Source organism: Xenopus laevis, chromosome 4L, assembly GCF_017654675.1.
Source record: "Xenopus laevis strain J_2021 chromosome 4L, Xenopus_laevis_v10.1, whole genome shotgun sequence".
Lineage (NCBI taxonomy): Eukaryota > Metazoa > Chordata > Amphibia > Anura > Pipidae > Xenopus > Xenopus laevis.
Genome location: NC_054377.1, coordinates 40,249,617 through 40,277,312, shown reverse-complemented (window position 1 = coordinate 40,277,312; position 27,696 = coordinate 40,249,617). Strand labels below are relative to the sequence as shown.

Genomic DNA, 27,696 nt, shown 5'->3' with positions numbered 1-27,696 from the left:
CAGGTCTGAAGGGGAGCCCGGCAGTGCTGCATTTTTGAAAGATCCGGGCCCCCCTTACGAGTGCCCGAGCCGTGCGGCCATTTCGCATGTTGCCGAATGCGGAAGTGCCAAAAAGCCGAAGGCCCGAAGCGGCGAAAAGACCGAAGTCATGAAAACAGCCGAAATTAAAGTCCTGAAATGGCAAAAAGACCTTGAGTTCAATTCTACTAAACACCAATGGCCACCAATGTATTATTTTAATATTCTATAGGGCCCTGCAACCAATGTTTTTTTTTTTTAAATTTTGGGGCACCAATTTTTTTTTGCACTTGCAAGGGGGCCCCTGCCACCAATGGATTTTTTTGGGGCCACCAATGTTTTTAACAAAAAAAAAATTCTATTTTTTTTAAAAAAATTTTTAACTGTGATGTGGAGTGGGTGGGATATGGGGTGGGGCTTGGCCGTGAGAGTGGGCGGGCCCAGGGGGCCCCAAAATTTTTTTTACGGGGCCCCGTGAATTCTAATGGAGGCCCTGACTGACACATTCACACTACAGAAATAATAAGTAAACTGCAACATAAAAAAAGTTGAATGATGACAATAATGGTGTGCCTTGAATGTTGGTAACAGACAAGAAATGAGGAAATGAAATAAGAAAAAAAAAAAAAAGATGATCTTTGCCTTCAAGCCAAAACAAACTTCAGACTGAAGAGGAGGGAGAAGTAATTGTCACTTGGAAGTTCCTAAACCTGACTGTTTTGCCAACCTGCCTGTCCCTTCTTAACCTGTCAGAGTTTCTAATGCTAATGGACTACTACAGCCCCCTCAAAGAGAAACAGGATAGTAACAAAGGTAATGTAAAAGCATCAGGCAAATACTTTTATGGCAAAATTATAAATAGCATTCAAAGACAATGTTATGATAGATAATAAAAAGGCTATTTTCTGATGTCAGTATCTATAAGGTAACCAGCTTTTTGGAAGGGTAAGTGTCTAGGATGCCAGTATTTCTTGTGTTTCAACTGCATATAGTGTATTTGGGATTGAGTTCCCAATGACGCTTGCAGAATTACATTTATTTGGTTTGTCAGTACCCACTGCCTCTCATTGCATAAAATGTATCAATAGGATGTGTGAATATGGTTCTCAGGAATCACTTTACCATTATTATGTGTATACAGTATATGACTTTACTGCACAAGCTGACGCTTATGGCATACGTGGTAATATTTGGTTGAGAAACAACCAATATAATTTATGGTGCTACCTACTACCATATAATAAAAACCTCCTGAAACAGCAAGTACAGGCTGTTCTAGTTCTTAAATATTTTAATAACCTAAGGTGTCAGGCAATTTTAGTTATGGCATCAACAAGCCATTTTGTCGTCCAACTAACATGCATGTCACTACTTATGACAGTAGTAAATGAATAGCACATGCATATGGAACAGTGGACATGGGGCCTGGGAGCAGGCAGATGGAGCAGATTCAGTGCCCAGTATACTAGTATGCATTTTGGTGCCAAAGTCCATTCAGTGTGTGACTCCAGGTTAAGACATATCAGAAAGCTGAGAGAGGATTCTCTGCCTGCATTTATCGGCCTGGTGTGGCAGTAGCCTTGGCCCAAAGCATAGGTATAGGCGGTAGAAAAGATACATGGAGCTCCAATAAATTTAGGCTGTATCCATGAAAAGGCCTGTCCAAGAAAGCTGTTATCTTGTAACCTGCCCATTGTTTTGAAGCAGGTTAAACAAATAAGTTGGTGGGGAAGAGAAGGGCACTAACATCAATTGACAGGGCAGGTAAAGAAAGACTGCATATTATCAATGCACAGTTCATGAGAGTTATTAGTTCCTGCATCTATAAAAAAAAACTAGAATAGCTTGCCTGATGTCTTGATTTTAATGTTAAAAAACAAGAAGTACTATTAGTTGATGCTTTTTAAAAACACACTGACTGACTGGGCCATACAGAGAAAGTTAATTTAAAGGTGATCTAAAATCAACAGATTATTTTTCTAAGATTCCATTAATTTTTTAATGAATAACTGCCTCAGTGTTTGATGTCCTCTCTAAAGCTGGACTTCGATCAGCTTGTTGGATGAAGCCTCCAGACAAGCAGATCTTTTCCTTATTTTTCTTGTATACATTGAGCCTGTAACCACTGGGTATTCTTTCTCTTTTGAGTTGTAAGAATAACATCCTAACAGCCACAGCTAACTGGGTTCCATAACACACCATAGATCAACTCTCATTCCCTGCTGTCTCCAGCCACAGTTACTTAAAAGGAAAGGACTTTACTTCCCTCAGTCAGATGCTGCAGTTGTCACTGTATCACCTACAGTTCATTATAATAAGACTAGTGCTCAGATAAATGTATTCTGTCATTAAAAGGAAGATTTTATTACTTACCATTAAATCCTTTTCTCTCATCCTACATAAGGGGACACAGGCGCCATGGGGATGAAGATCCTGCAGCTTGGAGAGTGGACACTAAGAGTTAAAGATGACTCCTCCTCCTCCTGCTCTGGGCCTTATCCCGTCTCCTCCTATTCTCTCCAGTTTCTGACCGAAGAAGGAGTAACTCACCATATCACTCAAAAACTTCTATCAGGGAGGGAAGGCCAGTGTCCCCCAATGTAGGATGAGAGAAAAGGATTTAACGGTAAGTACTAAAATCTTCCTCTCAACTAGATTGGGGGACACAGGCACCATGGGCCCAAAGCAAACCCTGAGGGCGGGAACTATACCCCTTTATGCAGTGTTCAGGTAAGAACTAACACCTTCCTCCCAAAGATGGCCTCAGCTGAAGCCTGAGTGTGAAGCCTGTAAAAGCGCGTAAAGGTGTGAAGGAAAGACCAAGTAGCAGCTTGACATCTGCTCGGCCAAAGCTTGGTGATGAACAGCCCAGGAGGTACTGACTAAACGTGTAGAGTGAGCTCGGGTCTTGAAGGGAGGTGGCCTACCATTTACAGCATAGGCTCGGATGATGGTAGATCATATCCATTTTGCTATGATTGGCTTGGCAGCTTTTGTTCCCTTTCTGTGACCTTCTGGAATAATGAAAAGAGACTGTCTTCCCAATTCCCCTTGTAGCTTCCAAGTAAGTCTTGATTGCTCAGACATCTAGCTTATTTAGACGCCTCTCCTGTGAATTCTTTGGTTCAGAGCAGAGTAATGGAACCACTATATCCTGATTTAGGTGAAATTCTGAAACGTCCTTTGGTAAAAATTCCTGTGTCGGTCTCAAGACCACCTTGTCGTAATGGATGATGGTAAAAGGAGACTTGAATGTTAGTGCTGCCAGTTCTGAAATTCTGCAGGCCGATGTGATTGATAAAAGAAATATTACCTTCTCTGGTGGGAAGCAGAACTGCATCTAGTGGTTCATAGGGGTCCTCCTGAAGGGCAGATAGTGCCAAATTTAGGTCCCACGGAGGGACTGGGTACCTATAGGGAGGTACGAGTTTAGTAGCCCCTGTAAAAGTATTGTTGCCTGTCGCTAGCCTTCGTTGAAATAGAATGGAATAGAATGAAAGTGCTATGACTTGTACCTTGAGTGAACTTAGAGCTAGTCCTTTAGCAAGAGCCTCCTGGAGAAAGGATAGAATGTCCTTTTCGTTTGCCCTTCGCGGGTCTGTTCCTCTGGATTCGCACCAACTGATGAAAATCTTCCATACTCTATGGTAGATCCTTGCAGAGACTGGCTTGGAGCTTGTAGCATGGTGGGAATCGCCCGTGAACCACGGTCTTCTGGTCCAGTAAGGGACCACTAAGATTGTTTGAGTCCTGTCCCTTCTTATTTTCTTGATGACTCTTGGTATGAGAGCCAATGGAGGAAAAACTTAAGGCTAGCGAGAATGTCCAGGGGAGCACTAGGGCACCTACTTCCCATGCCTGTGGGTCGATGCTTCTGGCTACAAATCTTGGGACCTTGTGGTTGTATCGAGATGCCAGTAGGTCCACCTCTGGGAGCCCCCATTTGTCCACTATCATCTGGAAAACTTTGGGGTGGAGGCTCCACTTGCCCTGATCTATCGTTACTCTGCTTAGGCAATCTGCCCTCCAGTTGTCTATCCCTAGCAAATAAATTGCTGATATTGCTGGAACATTCCTTTCTGCCCATGCTAGGATTCTTTTTGCCTCTGCTAAGGCCACCAGACTTCTTGTGCTGCCCTGATGGTTTATATAGGCCACTGCTGTCACATTGTCCGACTGTACTCGTACTGTCTTGCCCAACAGAAGTACTGTCCAATGTTCTAGGGAGTATAGGATCGCTCTGAGTTCCAAGAGATTGATCGGGAGAAGTCTCTCTGTTTGGTTCCATAGGCCTTGTACTGTTCTTTGGTTTAGTACTCCTCACCATCCCCGTAGACTGGCGTCTGTTACTACTGTCTAGGAGTGGTTGGGGAAGGGCTTTCCCAGTGTCATCCGGTGAGGTTGGAGCCACCAGTCTACGGAAAGCTTGACCAGTTCTGGGAGCAATGCCTGTCTGTCCAGGTTCTGTCGATCCCTCCTCTGGTGTTGTAGTATTAGTTGTTGAAGCGGTCTGGTGTGGAGCTGGGTGTATGGGACTGTTGGAAATGATGGTACCATTGTGCCAAACGCCTGCATAGTCGTTTGAAGGGTAAACCTGTTGGCCCTTCTGAGATTCCCAATCTGTTTCTGTAGAGTGCCGACCTTTTCCCTTGGCAGGAAGGCCCTCTCCAAACTGGAGTCCAGGATTACTCCTAGGTATTCCATCTTCTGTGTAGATTGAATTTGTTGTAGTTGATTAGCCAACCCAACTGAGTCAGTGTCTGTAGTACCTGAAAGGTGTGGTTGTTTCCTACCTCCAGTGAGAGAGCCTTCACCAGAAGATCCTCCAAGTAAGGGATCACTGTTCTGCCCTTTAATCCGAGTCTTGATAATGCCACTGCCATGATCTTTGTGAACACGTGGGGGGGGGCAACGACAGACCGAAGGGTAGGGCCACAAACTGCCAGTGGTTCCCCACTGCATAGAACCTCAAAAATCTGTGGTGATTGGGGTGGATGGCTATGTGCAGGTATGAGTCCTTGATGTCCATTACTGTCACGAGTTCATGTTTTTCCATGGACATCAGGACAGACTGTATTGATTCCATTTTGAAATGGTAGGTCTTGACATATCTGTTGAGAGTCTTTAGGTCCAGCACTGGTCTGTAGGAGCCATCCTTCTTGGGTACAATGAACAGGTTTGAGTAAAATACCTTCCCCCTGTCTAATCTTGGACGTCCTTTAACAAGGCCTCCCATTTGGGATTTCCTTTGGGAAGTCGGGATATAAAGAATCTGTTTGGAGGATGCTGTGATAAGTCTATTAAATATCTGGGATACTATCTGGAGGACTTACTGGTCTCTGACTAAACTCCGCCACACCTCCCAAATGGCTCCTAGTCGGCTGCCTAGGAGTAACCCTCCAAGGGTGGGCACATCTTCAGACGGAAGTAGACTTGTCCTGTTATGGTATCTCTGATGAAAGCCCGTATTTGCTTTTTCAGTCTGTGGTTTGGACCTCTCGCCCTGCTAAAAGGGGCTAAAAAAGGGGTTGCCTCTTTTTTTTTTTTTTTTAATTCAGGCATTTTTATTGGAGATAAAATTAGTGAGCCTACCCTTCAATACAAAGTTACAATGATATCATAACCATAAGCGTATGCATATGAGATGTACATATAGCATGATCAAGTACAGCAGTAGGTCATTAAATTGGAATCCAGAATGGGAGAATATAATAGGATGCAGTAAACATACAGAGTACAATCATACAATGAATCAAGTTAGCCAGAGGGTTGCCTCTTAAAGGGAGTTCTCTTGGGTTTGCTTTGTGGAAGCAGAGTGCTTTTACCCCCTTTGGCCTGTAAAATTATCTTGTCGAGTTCGGCCCAAAATAGTTGTTTTCCCTGGAAGGGTAGGCTCACTAAGGACCTCTTAGATGCAAGATCTGCCGACCAGGTCTTGAGCCATAAAAATCGGCAAGCTGTTATGGATTGTGCTGATGCTCTGGCGACCAGTTTGGCTGGATTCAGTGCTGCGTCACAGATGTTAAGGTCTCCATAGATGCAAAGATTTCTCTTGCCGAACGACCGATTTTAGCAAAGTCCGACCAAATCCTTTGAAATTATTGTGCGGTTAGTGGGATTCGAAAGATCATACATCTTAAGATTTTTCGGCCGACATCTGTCAGAAAATTGATCGGCCAGGTTAAAAAATCTTTATCGGTCCCAGTGCAATCTAACTATGTCTGCAGGGACAAGCAGGCAGCTACCCTTTGTTTTCCTGGCAATATCACCTGAAATGGTCTTTTTAGTTGATTGACAATTCGTACGATCGTTTCGAGATAATCGTGGTCTCACGATGACAATCGGATCTTTTAAAAATCTGTACATCTATGACCATCTTAAGCCATGGCATCCGCTATCTGGGAAAGTAACAGGTCTGTAGTTGGATCCTCTGAGCCCAGTAGTTGTGCTACCTGTTCAACCCATACTTCCATAGCTTTTGCCACCCATGCGATGGCAAACAAAGATTTAAAGGCCGACCCAGATGCCGTGAATATTGTCTTACAAAAACCTTCTAGTCTTTTGTCTATTGGATCTTTGAAGGATAGCATCCGCTACCAGAATAGTGGTAGTTTTTGACAACCTGGAGACTGGTGGATCGACTGTAGGAGGGGAAGACCACAAATCTGGGCATTCTTGTGAAAAGGGATACGCCTGGGAGAAATGTTTTAAAATCTGTACCCTGTGGTCTGGGGTTTTCCACTGAGATTTGTTAATCTCCTCTAACTGCTTGTATGCTGGAAAGACACAGGAGCTCTTTCTTTGAAAATGTTCTCTGCAGTAGTAGAGAGTCCTTAATATTAAGGGTTTTGAATGCCTGAATTAAGCCCTCTACTTAACCATGTGATCTGGGGGCTTCGGGTCTGGATCATTAACTTGTTTAGAATCATTGTCTGAAAGTAGCTGCCCTTCTTCATCGGAGGAGGAATTCAGGCCCCTTTTAGGTCCCGGAGGAGAATAAGGTGGCCGATTTGATGTGGTTGGACGCCTGTCAAGGGTTTGTGTGGAATTTGATAAGTGCTGTAGGACCTTATCTAGAGTTTCAGGGATGCGGGCGAGATTTTGCAGGCCCATTAGGGAGAGAGAGAGAGCACGCACAAGTTCTGAATCAGAATTGGGCTGTGGTGTCTGTGAGAGAAGGAGGTAATGATAGAGCAGGGGCTGTGAAAGGCAATGGTGGGTCTGCATGCTGCACAGACAGGTTCAGCTGAGGCAGTCAAGAATTTTGACCTGCACCCTGCAAAATAAAAAACCTTGGGTGCCTTTTGTGTGTCTGCTAATGTTTTAGCTAATGCTGCCTCCTCTGCTAAGTCTGACATGGTTCTCCTCCTTATTCCCTGTATATTAGGAGGGAGGGGAACACAGATGTGGGGTCCCGTTGTCAGTATGTGTTTTCCCTGTGTCTGTGAAAAAACAAGCAGTGTTACAACCTGGGGGAGTCCCAATAAGATCTATTTAATTCCCCACCCCTGCAGAGAAGAAAACTTGCCTCTTAAGGCCATAGACACACAGATCCTATCGTACGAATCGAGGATGTGTGAAGGGCAGCCTGCTTGGCAAGATTGCGGCGGAGGAGTGACTGAGCGGGAGAACCGCGCAGGAGAAAACTGTGACACAGTTGGCACAGACGTCCTGGAAGTGGGCGCCAATCTTTAAGATGGCGCCTGCTCCTCTGGGCGCGTGGAATGCGGCTTGAAAAAAAAAAAAAATTAAAAAAAAAAAGAGAAGGTGGAACGCGGCATCGCTAAGGGGACTGCAGTAGTACATGCAGCTTGGAGGGGAAGAGGAGTGAAGGGGTAACGGGACTAATGGCCCGAAGCTCCTATAACCCTTGGGAAGTGCTGGGGCCTGAAGATGGAGTGTAATGCCCTGGTATCCTAAAAGATAATTGGGGTGGTAGTAGGATATTCCCTACCTGTACAGCCAGTCAATAGTGCCCAGAGTCGGTCTCCCCTGTCCACTAGACTGGTGCAGGACTCCGTGGAGCGGGAACAGCAGTCTCAGGGAAAGCATGGAACTTTTGCCTGCAGCCTCCGTAGAGCGGTAAGGCAGGTGGGCATCTGGCTGAGAGGGCACTGGATACAGGCATGTGCTGGCCCCATTGATGCATGACCCGCACCATATTTAGGTCACTTGCTCCTACCGCAGAGTGTCCATGTCTTCTCTTCTGAGGACACTAAAAGAAACTGGAGAGAATAGGAGGAGGCAGGGGATGAAGCCCAGAGCAGGAGGAGGAGTCAGCTTTAACTCTTAGTGTCCACTCTCCAAGCTGCAGGATCTTCATCCCCATGGTGCCTGTGTCCCCCCAATCTAGGTGAGAGAGAGTGCTTTTAGTGTAGGCTGGAGACAGAAAGAAAATAATAGCAATTTATTAAATTCTCTTATATTACCAGTCTAAACAATGTATGGCCTATTGTTTGTGAAGTTCATATTAGGCTCTATTACCTCAGGTGCAATACTGCTATGAAACATTGTGAAAAACACACACTGTTGTATTACATACTGTTTGTATGTAAAAAGCTAATTTTCCAATCCTGTTACGCTTGTGCAGCAGTATCTTTCTGATAATTTACTGACCCATGCACCAGAGTTTTAGCCTGCATCTATTTTTGTGTACCTGCACACATATATTACATTATACATATATTATAGACATAATTCCCTATATAGACTACAATAACTAAACATAATGCACTGACCTTTTTCATAAGATGTTGAGCTATTGAAGAAGATTCCAAAGTGTATATCTGTTAAATAAGGAAATAGTCAAAGTTATAGAGTGCATTCAAATATCTCCCCATGAAGAAACATATTTGGGCCTAGCTAAAAAAGCAGACGCAACTTCTTTAACACGCATTACCTAAAACCGACTTAATTCTGTACGGTCAATATAATAACCCATTTAGTATCTGCTCAAACTCAACTGAGAAACAAGTTTATGTACTTGTGTGTGAATCCAAGGAAGGCAGTTACAGGCCTACAGTTAATCGTCTAGGTTTCTTACAGAAGAGGCCAATTATTCAAGATGGAAACTGATGTTGTTTAGCCACAATAGTGCAAGATAGGACACTATATTTATTCTGTAGAATGCTTTTCCATGACTGAGTAAAAAGCCATAGAACCTATAGCTCTAAGATAGCAATTTATATATTGTGTGACATAAATTCCCTCTTCTCCTGCCTTGTCTCTCTGGCTCACTGGTAGGTCTCTGCTCAGATTACAGGAGGGAGGGAAAGGGGAAAGGGAGAGTGTAGGAAGCTGTACAGTAGTAATGTGCGGGCTGGCCCGAAACCTGCGTTGTTTCCACCTCAAATTCAGACAATAGGGTTCACGGTTGTAATCCCCCCCTTCATTGTTCACCTCTGTAACGTTTCTATTGTTCAAACTGCATAAATCCTGTACTGTTCACACCTCAGACCCAGACTGAAAGTGCCCACATTGCTCACCTAGTCACACCTCATACAAACTGCTGGAGGGACACCAGCATCGTGTCACTGTATGTAACACAGTATGAACTGTTTATCTTAGAGTGGTCCTGATAGGTTAAGCTGTCTCCTGCTGTATTCTGCCTTCCCTATGCTCCTAGTGTGTACCATACTCTGCCTGCCCTTTGCTCCCTGTGTGTGTCATACTCTGCCTTTCCTATGATCTTTGTGTGTGCCATACTCTGCCTTCCATATTTTCCCTGCATGGGCCATGCTCTGCCTGCGGGAGGTGAACCTGGTGGGGGTTTGTTAGCATTTGGAAATACTTGTTAGGGGTCCCCAAGGTGTTTGATCATGTGCTGTGGGGGTTGCTGTGTTATCCACAGGGGAGGATAAGGAACGTTTTAATATGATGTAATAAACTTGTTTCACATTTGAGTGATGAGTGATATCCCTGCAGTATGCACCAACCATCTGTTTTTTGGTGTGCTACCACCATTAATGTGGACATGGTCTTAAAAGCTCTTGTGGTAACATGGGTATGGTTTAAAGTGGGTGTGGTTTAAAAAAAAAAAAAAAAACAGGAAGTAGTCAACACTGGCTTCCATTATTGGCCCTCCACCCCATAGATCAGAAAAATTCAGGCCCTTGGTACCACAGAAGTTGGATAGCACTGTTCTATAGCATTACTAAATTATATCTAATACCGGTAACATTGATGTTGTTGTTGTTAATATGAACATTCACTTAGCGTGCATATTCTTTACAGCTAACATACTGTTGCAACTATGTCAATTGAAAATGCAGTAGCAATAGGAGATTGTCACGCAAACAAATTTAAAGTTTTTCTTTCTGCACTTCCTTAAGAATTATTGGATGAGTCTAGCTACTGTGGAGAAATTGGAAGGCAGCTGCAATAGATAATTAAAAGTACTCAACAGATGAAAAGACCATGAGAGCGTATGGAAAACTGCATTTCTTCATGTTTAAATGTACCTGTTTTGCACCAAGAGAATGTGCCAGGACTGGAAGCAAACTTCCATCGCTTACACACAAACATGTGCTGCTAGGAGTCACAACCTACAAAAGAAAACAGCAAAAAGTATTTGAAATGAACAACTGATAGATACTTAATGTAAGCTTTGCTCATGGTGCTGCCATAATAATGAATAAGGAGCCTCCATAAATGAAAAATAACTTTCAATGGACTTTTGAATCCAACAGTTAATTTATTTGTGGACAAAACTATATGTTTTTAATAGATCCTCAGTCTTTTTCAAAGTGCAAGCGTGCAATCAGCAAATCCCTTAAATGCTGTTAATAGTCAGTTAAAGAGAGACATCATACCACAAAGACACACATCTCATACACGTGTAGATCGTCCCAGTGATCATTAGTAAACAAATGCACTAAAATAAATGAAACCTGAAGGAAAATATAAGTTAGAAATGCAATACGTGCATGAAACGCGAGTGCAAAAACCCAATCCTTACAGAAAACTAAGCCTCCACCAAGTGTATAATGACTGATGTTATCTAGTATTATATATGTCTTATTATAGTCTGAGAAATTTTACTTAGCCACAGATTTATATGTATGATATAATTCACAGTTCTAAACCTATAGCAATTTTGAATGTAAATGTTTCTAATACATAGGCTTGTTTGTTTGTTTTATCAGTTGCAGTGCTTGGGTTTTGTGGTGTGCATTTGAATTCTTCGGACTTTTAAGAATGATGCATTAAACATGTAATTTGTTTTATTTATCTGAATTTGTTTATTTTGGTTAATTTTTTACTATTTGTGATGGAGGTCTTACTTGTCACTCAAGTGTTTGCCCACCAACCACTGCATATTGCAGGCAAAATGTTTTATTTCGTTCCATTTTTGAGAAACTTTATTTTTCAAATAAATCACCATGAATGTAGATTTCTACCGAGGTGCTCATTTGCATACAAGCATGGACTGCAGCAAGGCACATTTCATCTGAAAACAGGAGTGCTGACTTACTTACAGACAGCTGTGTGTGTACACTCTTCACCAATATAGACTTATGTTCAACTTAAGTCCTTTGAGTGGGGACATCTTGCTTACTTCTTTAGTTTATATAAAATTCTTAAATATTTATAAAGGTTGTGTATAGACACATTAGCATAACTATTACAGGATGGCTACAAAAATTTCCTTTTTTTACAGTACTCTTACAGGTGAGATGGTAGATTTAGTGCAATATTTATGGCTTATTGATCATAATTATCACTACTGTATAAATGCGTTATAAAATTAGCACACTTTTGAAAAAATGTCTTTATCGTGTTTATCACAATTTTAAGTAAAGTCTAACAGTGGCGCACATTGGTAGAATTACAGATTGAACAACAAGGTAACGTGCACAATCCAGATCACATAGATTGATTTTTTGTCATTTGGGGGTCTGTTTGTATGGTATTTAAAGTTTGTTCAGGCACTATGGTGCTATCCTTGAGAAAAGTCCTAATGAGGACCAAAACATTGGACATTTATATGATGTGTTAAAAAAAATATAAACACATTATATAGGTAGTGCTGGTCCTGAAATTGTTTTGGATGTATATTACCTTTGACCGTGCACCCTGCTGTTTTATGTTATAAAATAGACAAGAGCTCTGAACATCTTAATGGTGCTTATTGATGTAATTTGTGTCACATGACTGACTGCAACTTGTGTATTACAGAAAATAATGCACTCCCTGTATATTATGAGGATATTAGAAGTCAACTCAGAGTTCCATAAAAGCCTTTATAGGGTCATGAATCTACTAGACAACGTATTTATAGTTTACAAAAGGGGGTACATTGTTTACTACATAATTTCACACACAACCGCACACTTTGGGGCACATTTACTTAGTTCGAGTGAAGGAATAGAATAAAAAAAACTTCGAATTTCGAATGATCTTTTTGGCTACTTCGACCTTTGACTTCGACTTTGAAATGAACGATTCAAACTAAAAATCGTTCGACTTTTCAATAGTAGAAGTACTGTCTCTTTAAAAAAAACTTCGACCCCCTACTTCGCCAAGTAAAACCTACCGAACACCAATGTTAGCCTATGGGGAAGGTCCCCATAGGCTAACAAATTTTTGGTCGAAGGAAAATCGAACGATTTTTCCTTTGATCGTTCGAATTGCGGTAAATCCTTCGAAGTATTTAACTTAGACAGTCGAATATTGAGGGTTAATTAACCCTCGATATTCGACCCTAAGTAAATGTGCCCCAAAATGTGCTTCTTAAGGTTATTTATTCTTAATAAAACTTACATGGCACAAAGATAAAGTCAATTTACATTTTAATTTGGACTAATCTTGTAATTTTTTATTTCAGGTACAGAGATGAACAAGTTCATGATAGCCAATGCCCTGAGCTCAGTTGGTAATAACATACCTGAACTGTGAAGGTTAAAATGATCAGATATGAACAGTATGTGCGCTTTCCTCACTTAATCTAACTCTGATTTACCTTTTTTAGGGCTTCAAAGTACTGCTGTGTTCTGTGACGGTCATTCAGTTCTCCAAAACGGGCTCGGTTCCAAGTGATATGAGCTCCACAATGACATGTAGGACGCTCCCTACATACCGGATCGTTCTCTGCACTGAAATACATACAGTAGAAGGAACATTTATCATATGCTGATTTCTGGATGTGCAATAACATGAGAGGGGGCTAGAGTAAAAAGTGAATGTACAACCCTGAATACAAATACCTTTGATGCAAGACATCAATATTTGTAACATTTGCATCCATTCACATAATCTGCATTTGTGGTATAAATTACCCCTATGGTCGAGATTATTTTGACTCATGCACTTCTCTGTGCACATTGCTAAAAAAAAAACGAGAGGGGACATTCTTCCTGGTACTGTTGCACAAAGCTTCAGGTTTTCGTACAATTGTATAATAATACCGATCAGTATCAAACATGTCAATAATTTATTACAGTGGTTTTCTATGGATTAGTACTATGTGTGTTTAAAATCATGTCATCCTTGCTGGTTTTGGTGCCTTTTTCACCTTAAATAAGCAGCCTCATAATATTAAGACCCATGAATAAATAACTGTTTAGTCTTTAGAGTGAACATGTTATGTGCTTGTACCAGGGCAGCTTTAAAGGGCAATGCAATAATTCTAGTAACATCTAACTAGATGTAGCAGTGGTACCAATTCCAGTCACTGGTTTGAAAGCTAACTGTGGCTATGGGTCAGATTTCATTTAATGCACAGCTTGCTATATTTATTATATAATGATTTTAGAATGTTCAGCAGGGTATGGTATCCCACATAGACAATGTTACAGTACCTTCTATAGTAGGGAATTTCAGCCTACAGGGTATTTTATGGAAATGGAATATGATGCAATGAAACATGGGTGTGTTCAGAGGATTTCTAATGTTTTGCACACAAATGAGGGTTTGTTCTTCTAACTACAAATGCCCTGGTTGCGTGCAATCATGTCCTTGGCCACACAAAAAGGCTGACCTGGTATGTAGTTGGAATCTTACCAGATTTCTGTTTCCTCCCTGTTATTTTAACCTAGGAGTTAAAAGGGGTTGTTCACCTTATAAAAACACTTGTTAATTTCAATTGTTTTACCGATAGTTCACCAGCAATACTAATTATATATATATCAGTTATGTTCTATGTGTGACAGTTTTCTAATATTGTAGTCTATTTAATTTTTCACCTTCTTATGTCTTTCTAAAGCAGCTCGGGTGGGGGGGGGCTCACTGACTCTGTAACTGTTCTAAATTTATACATTTAGTTTTTATATACATATTTTTTACAACATAATTTATAATAATAATAATAATATAATTTCTTTTTAGCTTTGTCCCTGTTGAGCTGAATCCTAGAGTTTCATTAAAGGGCTTGTTCAGCTTCCAAACACTTTTTCAGTTGAGTTGTTTTCAGATTGTGCTCCAGAAATAAAGACACTTTTCAATTGCTTTACATTTTTATTTTTTAATGTTTTTCCAAAATCTAAGTTTAAAGTTCCTGTCTATGGTGTTTCAGCCTGTCAGCTCAGTAATTAAGGTGCAAATTCTGCTGTTGCAACATTTAGTTGACACATTTCTCAGCAGCATCTATTGAGTATTAGCAACTATTGTATGAATTGTAACAGCTGCCATTAACGAATCCCGGGATTCTGCCCAGCAGGGACAAAGATATGAAATGAAATGTATCAACTAAATGTATACTTTTAGAACAGTTCAGAGAGTCTGTGACAGCCCCCCCAGCAGCTTTAGAAATGTGAAAAATTAGACACTAAAATATTAGAAAAATGGTCACACGTAGACAACAAAGTAACTGGAAAAATTATTTCTGGTTAACTAAAACCGCCTGAATGAAAAAAAGTGTTGGAAGGTGAACAACCCCTTTAAAGGCAGGTGTTAGAATTGATACAATAGTCAATATTCCAAGGATACTGCAGAGGAATGCATCAACTAAAGTAGCAACTAAATGTATAAGATTGTAACAGTTCAGATACTGCACTTGAATTACTGAGCTGAAACACCAGACACAGGAACATTAAACTTCAATTTTTGGGAAAACTGGAAAAATATAAAAGATGGAAAGCAATTGAAAAAAGTCTATTTCTGAGGAGCAATCTGAAAACAACTCAACTGAGAAAAAAAGTGTTTGGAAGGTGAACAACCCCTTTAAAATTCTTGTTGTTTTGCAGATTATACATACATATTCTGTTTTAGGTCTTTTTTTTACCTTGCAGTTAGTTGAAAATGCAGAATATTCATTTGAAAACATGAAACAAAAGAAAGGTTGTACCTAGACTTGTTGAGGCTGTACCACACGCAATAATCATCCTGATGAGCAGTAAGGCAGCACACTTCGCCCTGTGTTACTGAACACTCCTTTGGCAAGAAATATACACATTGCATCCAGTGATCCCTCCACTAGTATAAAAAGACAGAGAGAGGGATTATTTTTTTTTTTTTATATATATAGTTTTCTGTTCTGAAAATGTTCTTTTCAAAATATTAATCTACATTACAAGTTACCTATGTTAATCATTTTTTTCTGATAGTTCTGCTTTTGTAAGTAATTGTCACTTAAACCCGACTGTTTTGGCAACCTGACTGTCCCTTCTTAACCTGTCAGTTAGTTTCTAATGCTAACAGACTACTGCTACACAAATATGGCAGCCCCTCATAGAGGAACGGGGTAGTAAGAAAGGGAATGTACAAGCATCAGGCAAATACTTTGATGGCAAAATTATAAACAGCATTCAAAGACAATGTTATGATAATAAATAAAGTTATTTTCTGATGTCCGTATCTCTTTAATGGGCCTAATTTTTCAATGCAATTCTTCACTATATGGTCTTGAAGCCATTTTGAATGTCAGGGAAATTAATAAATAAAAAAAAACTCATACAGAGCAAATACAGTTTAAACCGGCACTGCTACCAAACATATAATATTTCAAAAAGGGAAGAGATGCACCTAGACAATAAGGAAAATGTATGTACTCACCATTAAATTATTTTCTCTCAAGTCATAAGGGGGACACAGGAACAGTGGGGTAAAAGGCCCCCTCCCACTAGGAGGCAGGACACTGCTGATGTCAGAATTGCAGTCCCCCCTTAGCCTTAACCCCCTTGCTTAGCCATTATTGCTCAGTTAGACCCAAAGAACTATAACCAACGAATGAAAAAGTAACCTCTTGTTTGCCAGATAGGACTGCCTAACTGCTTTTTTGATCCAGTAAGCAAGCGTGGTCTTGGTGGCAGGAAAGCCTTTGAGGGGTCCTGTGGAGATCTCGAACAAGGTGTCGTTTTTCCTGAAGGGACTGGTACGAGAGACAAAGCTCTCTAATGCTGTAACCACGTCGAGGTGGTGGAGCTTGGCCTCCTCAATGCTTGGATTATTGCAAAATAAAGGAAGGATGATCTCTGCTTTGATGTGGAATAAGGAGTCCACCTTGGGCAATAACCTGGGTACTGTGCATAGTACCGCTTGGTCCTCCTGGAAGATGAGATGGTGCTGGGCCGGATTAACATAGCAGGCGCCCCAAGGCCCGCTGCGGTTTGTTGCCCCCATCCCTTCCCCTTTATTCACACAAATTTCATAATCGGGACAGGAGCAATGGGGATTGGTGCACAGGAAATTTTAAAACCTATTGTCTCTCTGTGCATCCCCAGTATTTCTGAACCAATGTGAGTGCGGTTGGGCAGCATGCCACCCCCTAAAATTCTGCTGCCCTAGGCCCGGGCCTTGGTGGCCTTTCCACAAATCCGGGCCTGAGAAGGTGAGGAGTACAGTATAAGGCAGCCAGCTCAGAGATACATCTGATAGGATATCACGTGAATTAATATTTTCCATGTGAGAGCACAGATGTCAACAGAGTCGAGCAGTTCCAATAGCGCATTGAGAACAAGGTTTTAGTCCTAAATTGCGACTGGATGCAACCCGAGAAACTTCCTGCTGGAAAGTATGAACATCCTTATGGAGCGAGAACAGAGAGCTTTGGATTTCAGGGAACCAAGGCTGAGTTCCTTGGACAAGTCCAACTGAAGGAAGTCTAGAATTGTGGAAAAGCTGCATTCCCTGAAATCTAGGTCCTGCTGAAACCACCAGAACTAGTACCAGTTCCAAGTCCACCGATAGATCTTGGAAGAAGATGGCTTTCCTGCTTTAAACATGGTCTGGATGACTTCCTCTGAGAGACCTTTCTCCCTAAGGATAGCAGCCTCAAGAACCAACCCATTAAGTCGAAGAGTTGAGGGTTCTTGTGCCGAAGAGGGCCCTGGCAGAAAAGGTCATCTCTCCAAGGAGAGAGCCAGTAGATCTGAGTATCAGGTTCTCCTGGGCCAACATGGTGCGACTACTATGACCGTGGCTGCGTCTCTGCGTATCTTTTTGAGGACCCGAGGGAGCATGGGAAGAGGAGGGAGGATGTAATCAAGCTGAAAACGCCAAGGAATCATGGTATCTATCCTCACTGCCAGTGGGTTCCAGTATAGTGCAAAGAACTTGGCTACCTTGCAGTTATACCGATGGCCATCAAGTTGACCGGAGGCTCCTCCCATCTGTCTACCAGAAGCCATAAGGCATACAGGTGCAATTCCCATTTTCCATGTTCCACTCGGTGTCTGTCTCCCAGTTTGACACACTGGGAATGTGAATGGAGGACAGTTGGGGGATGATGTTTTCTGCCTAGATCAGGATAGGGCTACCTCTCTATTTGCTGCCTTGCTCCTTGTGCATCCTTGCCGATTTATGTAGGCCCAGAACTCTCATGCAGGACAGTACAGTTGGTTTTCGTGTTGTCCTGAGGCGCCTGATGGAGAATTGCAGCTTATGCCGATAAGAACACATTCTGCTGAAGTGGAGACTCAAGAAGGTCATGTGCTGACAGAGATAGAGAGGACTTCTGAAAGTTTATTGTCCAACCAAAGTCAGAGGAGGCTTGTGCTTCTGATGCTCCTGTAAGAGAAGAGCCTGCAGTGGGTTGGGTAGATGTAGCCACTGAGGAGAGCTCAGTGAGCTAAAAAACCTGGGTAAGGCATGGGCTACAGCCAGGGCAACGTGGGCTAGTTTGACCCTCCTTAAACTTGGCATTTGGTGCAGGCAAAATATGTCACCACTAGTTGAGTTTGCCTGCTTCCCGGTAAATATATCCCCCCCCCTGCCTTCAGCCATGCTGTTTAATAGCGCTGTAAAAACCTCCCGCAAGTTACCCTATCCCTAGGGGGTTGAAGAGCGAGAAGAAAGAGAGCTGCAATTCAGCAGTGCCTGCATAGCGTGCCCTGCCTGTGAAGCAGGTTCCGTAATTAGCCGGAGTGCCCTCAAGCTGCAACAGTGAATGACACCCAAAGCTGTAGCGGGACCTGTACCTACTTTTGTGGCACGGGGTCTGGTGCCTAGTTTGCCGAGCGAGGTTCAGTCAGGGAGCGTGCCAACTGTTTGGGTGGCGAAGTAGTGCAGAACCTGTTCTGACCAGGTCCTGTAGTATAGGGGCAAACATGTGCCGTCGTGTGCACAGTCTAACCGCTATAGAGTGCAAGTTGGCTGAAGGCAGGGGAAATACCTGGTAATTTAGCCTGCTTACCTCAGATAGAGAGAGCCAGTGCATGACACTTGTCTCTTACAGTCTGACTAGGGACACCTCAAACTGTGCCATTAACTTAACTTGAGTACAGACCTGTTGTTGACTCACCCCTGTTGTCAGTGCTAGCCACACCCCTCCTATAACCAGAACACTTCAAAATTTGAGCGGTACTGTCTATGCAAGGGGGTTAAGGACGAGAGGAAGGGACTACAATTCTGACATTACAGTGTACTGCCTCTTAGTGGTAGGGGCCCTTGACCTTACTGTTCCTGTATCCCCCTACGACATAAGAAAAACATGCTATATCATAAAAAAAGGTCCTAGTAAAGATTATATGCATAACCCAATCTATACACACACACACATTATCCTCATATAAAATAACCCAAACTACAGAAAAAAAAATACAAAAAAAGAACACAAATACTGAAAGGAAAGTAAAAAAAAAATTAAAATACTAAGCACCTAACTCGCTTACTCCACTGGTGAATAAGGGACAAAGTGCAGGACAGGGGTGCAAATTACTGTACTACCATTTATAGACTAACACCCAACTTACAGGTATAGGGTGCCATTAAGGTCCCTAAACTTAATGGTGAGGGCTTGTGGGGAAGCAAATGTTTCTAATAACTCCTCAGGTCTCACATAATTTCCTCTAAAATGTATTTACAAATGCCATAAAGATATATAAGCTGAAATAGAATAACTCTCAATGAAACGACATACACCATTATAACCTTACAGGAACAGACTGCTGGGTTTCATACATCCAACTTGGCTGCATGGTGCAGGTTATTGATCCATCTGGATCCATGTCAATCTCCCACCAAGACAGGACAACCTGGGCTGCTCCACTGGCCAAACTTGTGAAGTGTACTGGATGGGAAGTTGGTGCACTGCTAACCTGGCAGCTAAAATCCACCCTGTGCAAAGGAAAAAAATATAACTCAGAGCAGGCTTACCTTAAAGGGGAAGGAAACCTAGTCAGCGCAAACCCCCCCCCTCCCGTTTGTTGTCCACCCTCCCTCCTCCCCCTGGCCGACCCGTCACGCTGGGCAAATGCCCCTAACTTGTTACTTACCCTTCTGCGCAGGTCCAGTCCAGGGAGTTCACCGACGACATCTTCTTCCACGCGATCTTCTTCCTGCTGTGAACGGCGTTTTGGCGCATGCGCAGTAGGATCATTTCGCCGGTACGGATCTACTGCTCATGCACCAAAAGTCACGCGGATGCGCAGTAGATCTTACCGGCGAAATGATCCTACTGCGCATGCGCCGTTCAAAGCAGGAAGAAGATGTCGTCGGTGAACTCCCTGGACTGGACCTGCGCAGAAGGGTAAGTAACATGTTAGGGGCATTTGCCCAGCGGGACGGGTAGGCCAGGGGGGTGGAGGGAGTTTTGGGCAACAAACGGGAGGGGGGGTGGGGGGTTTGCGTCGACTAGGTTTCTTTCCCCTTTAAAGTGACAGCATACAACCCTTTTTAACGAGCTCAATGAATAGAACCTATACTGAAATACTTCTAGCCTATTGTTTTGATTCAGAATTATCTAGGTTTCTTGTAATTTGAGGTACTGCATAAGAAAATTAGACCACTTTCAGATTAGCATTTCCTGCAACATTCTGGTTCTACCAAGCAAGGAGAAGCTGATAAAACCAATTAACAGCCACTGAGAAGTCCTCTCAAGAGGAAACTTCAGACGATTTTGGGAGATGTAAGCAAAGAAGTTGCCTCACAAGAAAAATTAAGTGCTGCGAGTGCCATACAGCAGTCGATTTTTCATTCTAGCAAACAAAAGACAGGGGGAAGCAGTTCGGGGAGATTAGTTGCCTCAAAGAAGAGGTATTAGTCGTCGGGCGACTAAATCTCCCAGTGTGACCTACCCTTAAGGGTCTGGCCACAAGAGCAGATTCGGGGAGATTAGTCGCCCCAAAGAAGAGGAGATTTGTCGCTGGCATGACTAATCTCCCCGAATCTGTTCATGTGGCCTGACCCTAAGGCTAGCTTAAGGGTAAGGAAACATCAGAAATCGAAGCACTGCGAGTGCATTGCTGCAGGCGTTTTTTCATTGAAGCAGGCGGAAGACACGGGGAAGCAGTTCGGGGAGATTAGTAGCCACCAAAGAAGAGACGATTAGATGCCAGGTGACTAAATCTCCCCATGTACCCCTGGAAGGGGTACATGGGGAGAAGGAAGGGAGGGGTTTGTTTGTTCAAAGGAAGATAAGGAGCTTTGAACAAATGCCCCTGTTTATAAACGTTGAGGGGGGGGGGGGAGGAAGTGCATTACATGTTTTTAATTAGTGCTTCAAAATCGCAAAGAATTTGGAAAATATAAATAAAAAAAAATTATGGGCAGTTAGGCAGGTTAAAAAAAAGTTGAACTTGATGGGCATTTGTCTTTTTTCAACCTAAATTACTATGTTACTATTTCAGCAATGGCGTTACATGTATATTGTCCCTTAATAATTGGCCCAGCTTAAACAAGCAGACCTATTTGTTGGTAGCATTAATGATTGGCACTGCACAGCCAATAGTACCTGAATAAAAAGTAAATAGCTTAATAACAGAATCAGGTTACAAAATACTACATAAAATCATAAAAATATCCCCTTGGCGACTTTGTAGTAAATGACTTAATAATACATGGTATCGGTGCAATTTCTTACCTGAACACACAGAGAACCTCACTGAGGATTTTAAAGTCCCTGGGATTTAGCTGACTTAGCTGTATATCACACACAGATGGGGCTCCAGGGCAGGTTTCCAGTTCAGGGTGTGGCTTAATGTCTCCAGTTTCCAGGTTTAAAGGAAACAGTTTGTTCCAGCTCCACAACCTGGTAGACTCCACAAGTTGGGCAAAAACTGTGGCCCGGTGAGGAACAGCCTCCCATGTCTCCTGCGGGCACAAACAATGAGAGACAGTTAAAACTAAAAAAAATGTTCACAATGGTATACAATGATATCGCCCTTTGATTATACATGATATTACATTTGCATTATCCATAACTTTAGCAAGTTGGAGCACAACTTTAAAACTAAGAAATAACTTGTCGCTTGCCAGTCCCTTTATGGAATCCACAGGCCCACACTCATTAAGAAGTTGATTGCAATCAAATGCTGAACTGCAAAGAGGGACTGAACACAAAAGTCCAAAAATGTCTGCACAGAAAGACTGTACCAAAGTTGAGTAGATTAAATGCAAACAAGGCAATGGTATGTCAGCCTATGGATATTTGACTGTTCTAATTAATTAGCACCATTTCATTGGGTTGGACATGGATATTCTGGTTTTGAAACCATGATACTGGCAAAAGACTAGGCATGGCAAAGTGCATTGATCAGTCATTGTTGTATGTACAATTTTGGCCAGACCAATAGCACTTCCACTATACTTTACTTTGAAGTGGTCCCACAATACATCAAATCATATCAACACACCTGCATTAAGTTGTGCTGAGCATGCTCATAACTTGGCAAGGCTCCTTCTCCAATAAGCTCTGTGTCAAACAGTTCTGTGATCAAGATATTGGCTTTGGTCTTCATGTCTCCATCTAATTGGTAGGAGATAGAAAAAATGTAAGCATTAAAAACAAAGTTATGTTCTTCATATTTCCAAATTACACAAAGTACCAGAGGGAAGGTAATAAGAAGGCAAAACTCACAAGCAGAGTAGAACTGGCCATACACAGAATATATAACATTGAGTGTGCATGTTAATTGCACTCCATGCAGGAAAGTACAGAGAGAAAAATGCAGACTTCTAAATGGAGGAAGGAACGTACAAAGTGGTCTGCTGATTATGTATGTGTGTATGTATATATATATATATATATATATATATATATATATATATATATATATATATATATATATATATATATATATATATATATATATATATATATATATATATATATATATTTCTCAAAGTCAGCTTGGGGGACACAGGGACAATGGGGTATAGCTAGTACCATTAGGAGGCAGGACACAACTACAAAAAAGACAACTGGCTCCTCCCCCACTGGCTATACCCCCAGCAGGCTAGAGAAGAGCTCAGTTTTAGTTGTGTCCTCAGGAGGTTAGGACAGAAGAATTTTTTATTTTATTGTCTAGTCAGCCTGGCTGACACCAGGGGGTGACCTGAACCTTTACACTGTGTAAAGTACCTCACTGGCACCTTCCAACGTGGGATCTGTCTCTGGGGTCACTGGTGTTTTACACAGACCACTCAGCCAATTCCTCTCCTTCCTTCACAGGAGGAGACCAGGCTGGCCGGCAGACAGAACGGGGAGAGCGGTCCCCAGGACAGGTAAGTCCTAGTGGGCTCCCTCTCCTCCTTCCCTTCTCCCTCCCCTAACTATGGAGGGCAGATTTGGGTTTTCCCTCACCCCCCTAACAACCTCGCTGGAGAGGTAAGGGGAGGGATTTTTTCCTATGCCGTGTTTCCCCTTCATTTCTGGGCGCATCCACAGCGAGCAGGGAGGGATTCCCTAATATCTGCGCAGGGGCCTCCTATTTATGCGGCTCCGGTCGCGGCTCCTACACAGGGGTTTAGCCAGCCGCAGAGAGAGTACTCTCTCTAAGCCGCTCAGATGCGGTTGGATGCGCTCCAGATACGCAGTACTACCGGACGCCATTTTGGTATTGCGGAAGTGAATTCCCGCGGTCCCGGGCCTCTCGCGCGATCTTCTGCGCGCCCTTCTCACTCGCGGCCGCCATCTTGGATCGCGCTCAAGGGATTAGACACGCACAGGCGCTGCTCCCAGACTACAATACTCTGGTAGCAGAGACACAGGCACCACTGCAGAATTGACAACTCGATTCTCTCCTACTGCTCAGATAAGTGTCAGGCTATATTCGACTGGGTTATTCTCCCAGGTATTCCCCATATTTTTTCCAATATGTCTGATGGACCCAGTGCCAACCTCTTCTCTAGGGGGTCTTCCTCAGCCCTGATCACTTTTCTGTCTTGTGCCAAATGCCGCAAACATTTGCCCACAGGGCACAAATCAGCCCTCTGCAACCAGTGCTCTCCACAGCAGGTTTCTGAACCCTCACCACCTTCTCCACCCCTGGTGAATCAGGCCGCCCAGGGGGATCCCTTAGCATCCAGCCCTGAAGCTTCTCCTAGCCAATTACAGGCAGCACCTGAGTGGGCAACCCAATTAGCCACAGGCATTCCAAAACTAGCACAGTCGCTAGACAAATTGCTTTCTCGCCTTGACAGTCATAAACCTAGACCCTCCAAACGCAGGGCCCCCTCCCCATCCGAAGACGACAGCGATTCCCCTCCCAGGCTCTTTTCACCCCCTGATTCAGGGGATGAACAGGATCATTCAGATGGGGAGCTTTTCTCAGATTCAGACCACGATGATTCTAGGATTTCTTCTGACACTGTGGACTCACTTATCTCCTCTGTCCTAGACACCCTCCACCTTCAGGAGCCGGAGGTCCGCGCAGAGTCTTCCAAGTCCCTTTTCAAGCGACGCAATAAGACTTCGCCTATGTTCCCTTCTCACAACCAGCTTGACCAAATTATCCAACAAGAATGGGACACTCCCGAGAGACGTTTTCAAACTAACCGTCGGTTCCTGAGGCTGTATCCCTTTCCACCTGAGCTTACTGATAAATGGGCTACTCCTCCATCCGTGGACGCCCCAGTATCCCGCCTCTCTAAGAATACGGCATTACCAGTCCCCGATGCGTCCTCCTTCAAAGACTCTATGGACAAGAAGTTAGAGAGTTTACTACGCTCCTTATTTGCAGCTTCTGGATCCTCGCTGAGGCCGGTCCTAGCTACAGCATGGGTCAGCCGGGCTATGCAATCCTGGTCTGACACTCTTATCTCTGCCATTGCGGACGGAGCGCCACGTCACGAACTCTCGCAACTGGCATCTCAAATCAAGGAGGCCAATGACTACATGTGTGAAGCCTCCCTTGACGCCGCTCAAGCTATCAGCAGAGCCTCCGCTCTCTCGGTGGCAGCCCGCAGATCGCTCTGGATGAAGCTATGGTCAGCGGATCTTTCCTCTAAGAAATCCCTGACTTCCATCCCGTTCAAGGGGAAGCTCCTCTTCGGCCCAGATCTGGATAAGATCATCAGTCAAGCTACCGGGGGTAAAAGCACTCTTCTTCCCCAACCTAAGGCACGTCCCTCCTTTCGGAGGAACAAGTTTTTTCGTGGCTCCCACTCCAAGAGCGCAAGATCCTCTTCCCCAAGACAATCCTTTTCCACCAAGGGTCGATTCGGAAACAAACCCCGACCTCCCTGGCAGAACCGTAAGCACTCCTCAAAGCCCACCGACAAGACTACTTCGGCATGACGCCGTCCTTCCCGCCCCGGGCTCCATAGGGGGGAGATTATCCCACTTTGCCAACACGTGGGTATCTCTTGTTCAAGACACCTGGATTCACGAGGTGGTTACACGAGGCTACCATCTGGAGTTTTCGTCTATCCCACCTCACCGATTCTTCATGTCCAGACTTCCACTAGAATCAGGCAAGCGTGCAGCCTTTCAGGGGGCCATCTCCAATCTTCTCACGGCGGGAGTGATTACTCCTGTCCCCCCGGACGAACACTTCAGGGGTTACTACTCAAACCTGTTTATTGTTCCCAAAAAGGACGGCTCCGTCCGGCCGATCCTAGATCTCAAGGAACTGAACAAGCTCATTCGTCCGCGAAAATTCAAGATGGAATCCCTCCGATCTGTCATCGCGGCGATGTCCCCAGGGCAATTCCTAATGTCTCTCGACATCAAAGACGCCTACCTGCATGTTCCCATTTTCCCTCCTCATCAGAGATTCTTACGCTTTGCATTCCAAAGCTCCCACTACCAGTTTACAAGTCTGCCCTTTGGTCTCACGTCCGCCCCCCGGGTCTTCACGAAGATTATGGCGGCTGCCACCGCACTGATTCGCAACGAGGGGGTCTCCATCACCCCGTACCTGGACGACCTTCTAATCAAAGCTTCCTCCCCCCAGGAGGCCCAGCGCTCACTCCAGATCTCCATGGACAAGCTCCGGGACTTGGGTTGGGTTCTCAACCTGCAAAAATCCTCCCTAATCCCCTGTCAATCCATGAACTTTCTGGGCATGAACTTCAACACGCTCACCCAGAGGATCTCTCTCCCTCAGGAGAAGATCTTCCATCTCCAAGCGTTGGTTTGATCACTCCTGCAGAAGCCCCGGCATCCCGTGCGGTTCTGCATGAAGGTACTGGGCGTCATGGTTTCCACCATAGAAGCAGTCCCCTTCGCACAGTTTCACCTCCGGGAACTCCAGTGGAACATCCTCAGCACCTGGAGGAGGAAGTCCTTACTTCAGGAGATCCTCCTCTCTCCTCAAACCCGGGCGTCCCTTCTGTGGTGGCTCAACTCCTCTCACCTCTCCAGGGGGAAACGCCTCGGGGACCCCAGTTGGCGCATCCTCACGACCGATGCAAGCCTCTTCGGCTGGGGAGCCGTGCTCGAAGGCAAGTCAGCCCAGGGACAGTGGAATCTCACCGAAAAGAAGTTGCAGATCAATCTGCTCGAGATCCGCGCCATTCGCCTAGGCCTCATCCATTGGCAGCAGGACCTCGCGGGGCAGGCGGTCAAAATACAGTCGGACAACTCCACGGCGGTGGCCTACATCAACCACCAGGGCGGCACAAGGAGCAGGGCGGCTCTAAGCGAGATAAAGATCATATTCCACTGGGCCGAGGCTCACAGCGTACAACTGTCCGCCATCTTCATTCCGGGTCTCCTGAACTGGGAAGCCGACTTCCTAAGCAGGCAGTCTCTCGACCCGGGCGAGTGGTCCCTGAACGACGAGGTGTTTCAAGAAATAACTTCAAGATGGGGCATTCCAGAGGTGGATCTCATGGCGACAAGGCTCAACAGAAAGGTTCCAGCCTTTCTGGCTCGTTACAGAGACCCATTAGCCCTAGCGGTGGATGCTCTGACGGCCCCATGGCCCTTTCATCTGGCGTATGCTTTTCCACCGACTCCTCTCATTCCCAGGACGATCAGAAAACTCCAAAGGGAACGGTCCACACTCATCCTCATAGCACCGAGGTGGCCTCGACGAGCATGGTTCACCGACCTTCTCAACCTCTCCGTCGCAGACCCGTGGCCACTGCCTCCTCTCCCAGACCTTCTCACTCAGGGTCCAATCCTGCACCCGAACCCGGCTTACCTCAACTTGACGGCGTGGCTCTTGAGACCAAGATTCTGATTAAAAAGGGGTTCTCTCCAGCAGTGGCACGCACTATGTGTGCGGCTCGGAAGCCAGTTTCAGCCAGGGCCTATCACAGGGTCTGGTCTACCTACCGTCAATGGTGTCTCACTCACAAGATTAACTTCGAGCGGTTCTCTCTGCCAGCCCTTCTGGAGTTCCTGCAGGATGGCCTCTCTCTGGGACTGTCCTTGGGTTCCCTCAAGTCTCAAATCTCGGCCTTATCAGTGCTTTTCCAGAAAAAACTTGCCCTGATTCCCGACGTCAAGACCTTCATGCAAGGAGTGGCTCACGTAGCTCCACCTGTCAGGGCTCCGGCGCCCACCTGGGATCTCACTTTAGTGCTCAAGGCCCTTCAACTTCCTCCCTTTGAGCCTCTGGGGTCGGTGTCCATTCAGTTCCTGACCTGGAAAACAGTCTTCCTCCTGGCTATTGCTACTGCACGACGGGTTTCTGAGCTTAGCGCTCTTTCCTACAAGTCACCTTACCTCGTCTTCCATCACGACAAAGCGGTCCTTCGTACCATCCCGTCCTTCCTGCCTAAGGTGGTCTCGGATTTTCATATTAACCAAGAGATCGTGGTTCCTTCCTTCTGCCCGTCTCCAGCAAATCACAAGGAACGGGCGCTGCACACTCTGGACCCAGTGCGGGCCTTAAAGTTTTACCTCTTCAGAGTTCAAGACTTCCGCAAGTCGGATTCCCTGCTGGTACTTCCCTCAGGTTCACGGCGCGGAGCAGCCGCCACCAAGCAATCCATTTCTCGCTGGGTCAAACAAGCTATTCAAGGAGCATACAAAGCCCGAGGTCGAACACCTCCGTCCAGGGTCACTGCCCATTCCACCAGGGGTGTGAGTACGTCCTGGGCCTTCAGAAATCAGGCTTCGACTGCCCAGCT

General features: G+C 44.3%; 1 protein-coding gene across 2 annotated transcripts in view; it reads right to left on the bottom strand.

Annotated features, from left to right (window-relative positions):
• prmt7.L (protein arginine methyltransferase 7 L homeolog) overlaps positions 1-27,696 on the bottom strand; it is a 64,229-nt gene that overhangs the window by 27,597 nt on the left and 8,936 nt on the right. For both annotated transcript variants that reach the window (XM_041589146.1, NM_001086541.1), the window contains 7 exon segments: positions 22,026-22,138; positions 21,254-21,483; positions 19,329-19,509; positions 15,302-15,429; positions 12,980-13,112; positions 10,479-10,562; positions 8,757-8,804 (listed from right to left, as the gene is read on the bottom strand). In XM_041589146.1, coding sequence (XP_041445080.1) covers positions 8,757-8,804; positions 10,479-10,562; positions 12,980-13,112; positions 15,302-15,429; positions 19,329-19,509; positions 21,254-21,483; positions 22,026-22,138 — 917 coding nt within the window.